Source organism: Squalius cephalus, assembly GCF_949319135.1.
Source record: "Squalius cephalus genome assembly, chromosome: 22".
Classification (NCBI taxonomy): Eukaryota; Metazoa; Chordata; class Actinopteri; order Cypriniformes; family Leuciscidae; genus Squalius; species Squalius cephalus.
Genome location: NC_137143.1, coordinates 31541212 through 31544162, shown reverse-complemented (window position 1 = coordinate 31544162; position 2951 = coordinate 31541212). Strand labels below are relative to the sequence as shown.

The window sequence follows — 2951 nt, the reverse complement described above, 5'->3', positions numbered from 1 at the left end:
TTTGCATGTAATTTTATTTTTATAGGCTAATTTTAACTCGCAGAAATGATATTATATTGGACCGATCATTACTATATTCTATATTAGGTGTATTGTGCATTTGATAAGCACTGCAATTTTTTTTTCCTGCTGGAAATGTGCATTAGTCCTGCCACAGATCCCGAGGTTTCTCTACCTCTGACTGGAGTTGGCGGATCGTCCCACGTGGTTCTCCAGTCCCGTATAAAAACTTTCCAGAGGCTCCAAAGCGGCACAATGTCTGTTTGCGCGAGAAAAAAGCTGAAGCTCCAGAACACCATCCCGAGAGCTATGATGAAGAAGTATTTGGGAAACGTACACTGGAAGTCAAAATGCCCAACACAAGAGAACGGGATCTTCAACTGAAGAACTGAAAACAAAGGCAAAACGGCGAATGATTATTTGGAAACACTGTGGGGAAACTGACTGGTTTGCGCTCGCTTCCCTTAATCATGGATGATTTTAACTCAAAAGCGTGAAGAAATCACCGGGACAAATCATAACAGCTCCTTTGTTTAGTCTGTGGGGTTTTTGACGCGTAATACTGAGATGCCATGACGCGTCGGACTTGTGCGTAAAAGCGCGGCTGAACGCGGACAGATCTCAAGAGCTCTGCTTATACGGTCCTATTTATCCAACATCATACACGAATCGGATGGTGTAACGGGCCGTTCTCACTGTGATATCGATCCGAATTGAACGGGCATCGCGGAGTGACCAAAAACAACAGGAACATATTCAAGCCGCTCACAGGATTTATTGCGTTTATATTGCCATTTCATAAACCGGATCATCTCCACGAGTGGATATTACAGCCTTTCCCCACTTATTAAGCGCCACTTTTTTTCGGAGTTGGAGAAGGCGGATACGAACTTGGCCGCTTTCATCTCCATCAATCCTGCTCTCCAGCTCTCCAGCAGTTTATCATCACAGAAGATGAAAAGCTTGATGTTCGAAGTGCTTTGTTTAGTGTCCTTCCTCGTCTCCACCCGCTGCACACCGGCACCGGACACCGAAGCGCACAGCACCGGCCCGAGCTGCGCGTCCTGCGGGCTCAGCCAGACCGATGGACCCGCGCGGGTGGACGTGGATTTCCTGGAGGCCGTGAAGAGGCACATCTTGAGCCGGTTACAGATGAGGGAGAGACCCAACATCACACACCCCGTCCCGAAGGCGGCGATGGTGACCGCGCTCAAGAAGCTCCACGCCGGGAAGGTGCGCGAGGACGGGAGGGTGGAGATCCCGAATCTGGACGGACACGCCACGTCCATGAACGAGGTGGAGGAGGAGACCTCGGAGATCATCAGCTTCGCCGAGACAGGTGTGTGTTTGAGGCCGGTCTGTGCGCGCGCTTTTACGCGTGCACTGTAAAACCAACCCGGTCACACTAAATGCGTCTCTATAGCACGCATTGTGTTTATCGTGTAATTTATACGTGGAAATGAGTTTTTACGTGCATATGATACGCATGGGCAGGTTTAGTAGTGGTGTGGGGTACGCATTATACGTTTGGGTAGGATTAGTGTAGAGACGCATTTTCATGAGATCAGGCTGGTAAAACATATTGTTGGTCTAACTTAAAAACCTGGTTGCCTTAAAATGTTGAGTTCATTGAAATGAAATATTTTAGTTAATGTAATGAAGGAGATTGGTTTAATCAATAAAAACTCTAAAAACTCTAAATATTGTTTTCTTGACCACATGTAAAATCTTAAGTTGATTTGACAAAAGATAAAAAAGTTGTGATAGCAAAATAATTATGTATTGTATGTAATTATGATTGTGAATTTTTTTTTTAAGTCAGTTTAATGTAATTTAAGTTGAAATGACTTAAACATCCAAGTTGATTGTCCTTAAAAATTTAAGGCAGCAACTTTTTTTTTCCAGTGTAGAAACATTAAACTGTAGCCAATGGAAAATGCAATTACTAAATTGTTTATAATTAAGACATGTGACAACTTGCCCCAACCTGACATTCATGACCCTTTAACTTTCAGTTCAGATGCATGTCAGCGTTTTTATTGTCTATATAGGCTGCAGATATTACAAAAATATAGCATTTTTAATCTGGAGGACAGAAGTCACAAAAAAGATCCTAGAAATGTGTTTGAAATCATCAAAGAGAGAAAAGCACCAAAACCCCAGTTACTGACTCTCTTGTGTGACAACTAGCCCCGCTCTGCCTCATTTATGGGGTGATACTCATGTTAAAGGTTATTTTAAATCATTTCTGGCTGTTTAGGTTGCTATATGATTCATTGGAGGATCAAAAAAGTTTTTGATGTTTCATTATAGGATCTTCAGATCAGTGTTTTGGTCTTTAAGGCATTAGAACATCTAATCTTTTTGTTCTATTCAGAACCCTTTTAAGAGCATCAAAAAGAGCATTTGAAGTCATCTCACACAGAAAACTGTTCATGCATCCACAATCCAGTTAAAGAATCAAACTAAAGCCAACTGCAACTCATAAATCAACTAATGAGATCAAAATGCATCACAGATCTATTACCTGACATCAGCGAAACATGAAAACACACACAGCACCACTTTCAGATGACTACAGTGTTGGGTATGTTTTGTATACAGGACTGAGAAAGACTAAAAGTGGGTGAAATGCTGTTAAATCATTGTTATAATCTGCCATGGTGATCTCATTACATCATGAGCGCACATCTTTTACAAAGACAAAAGGTTTGTCTTGTTTCATGAACTTCCGAAACGTCTTTTCTTCTATTGACGTCAAATAGCTAGTAATTTAATATTAGTTAATGCAATAAAGAGGACGTCTTTCCCTTTAGATTCCATAAAGAAGAGAATTGGGATGCATGCGGTACAAAGTCACATTCAGATCTACTGAATCACATCCCGTCCCTCATTTTTTCCACTTAAATATCCTGTTACATTCAAAAGTCCGTCACATTATGCAAGTAAAA

At 41.5% G+C, this 2951-nt stretch overlaps 1 protein-coding gene across 1 annotated transcript in view; it reads left to right on the top strand.

Annotated features, from left to right (window-relative positions):
* The first annotated feature begins 230 nt into the window (after positions 1 to 230).
* The window catches only part of LOC307150449 (inhibin beta B chain), a 9613-nt gene continuing 6892 nt past the window's right edge, over positions 231 to 2951 (top strand). Inside the window, exon 1 of the mRNA XM_079857720.1 lies at positions 231 to 1339. Coding sequence (XP_079713846.1) covers positions 955 to 1339 — 385 coding nt within the window. The 5' untranslated portion in view covers positions 231 to 954. The remainder of the gene's footprint in view (positions 1340 to 2951) is intronic.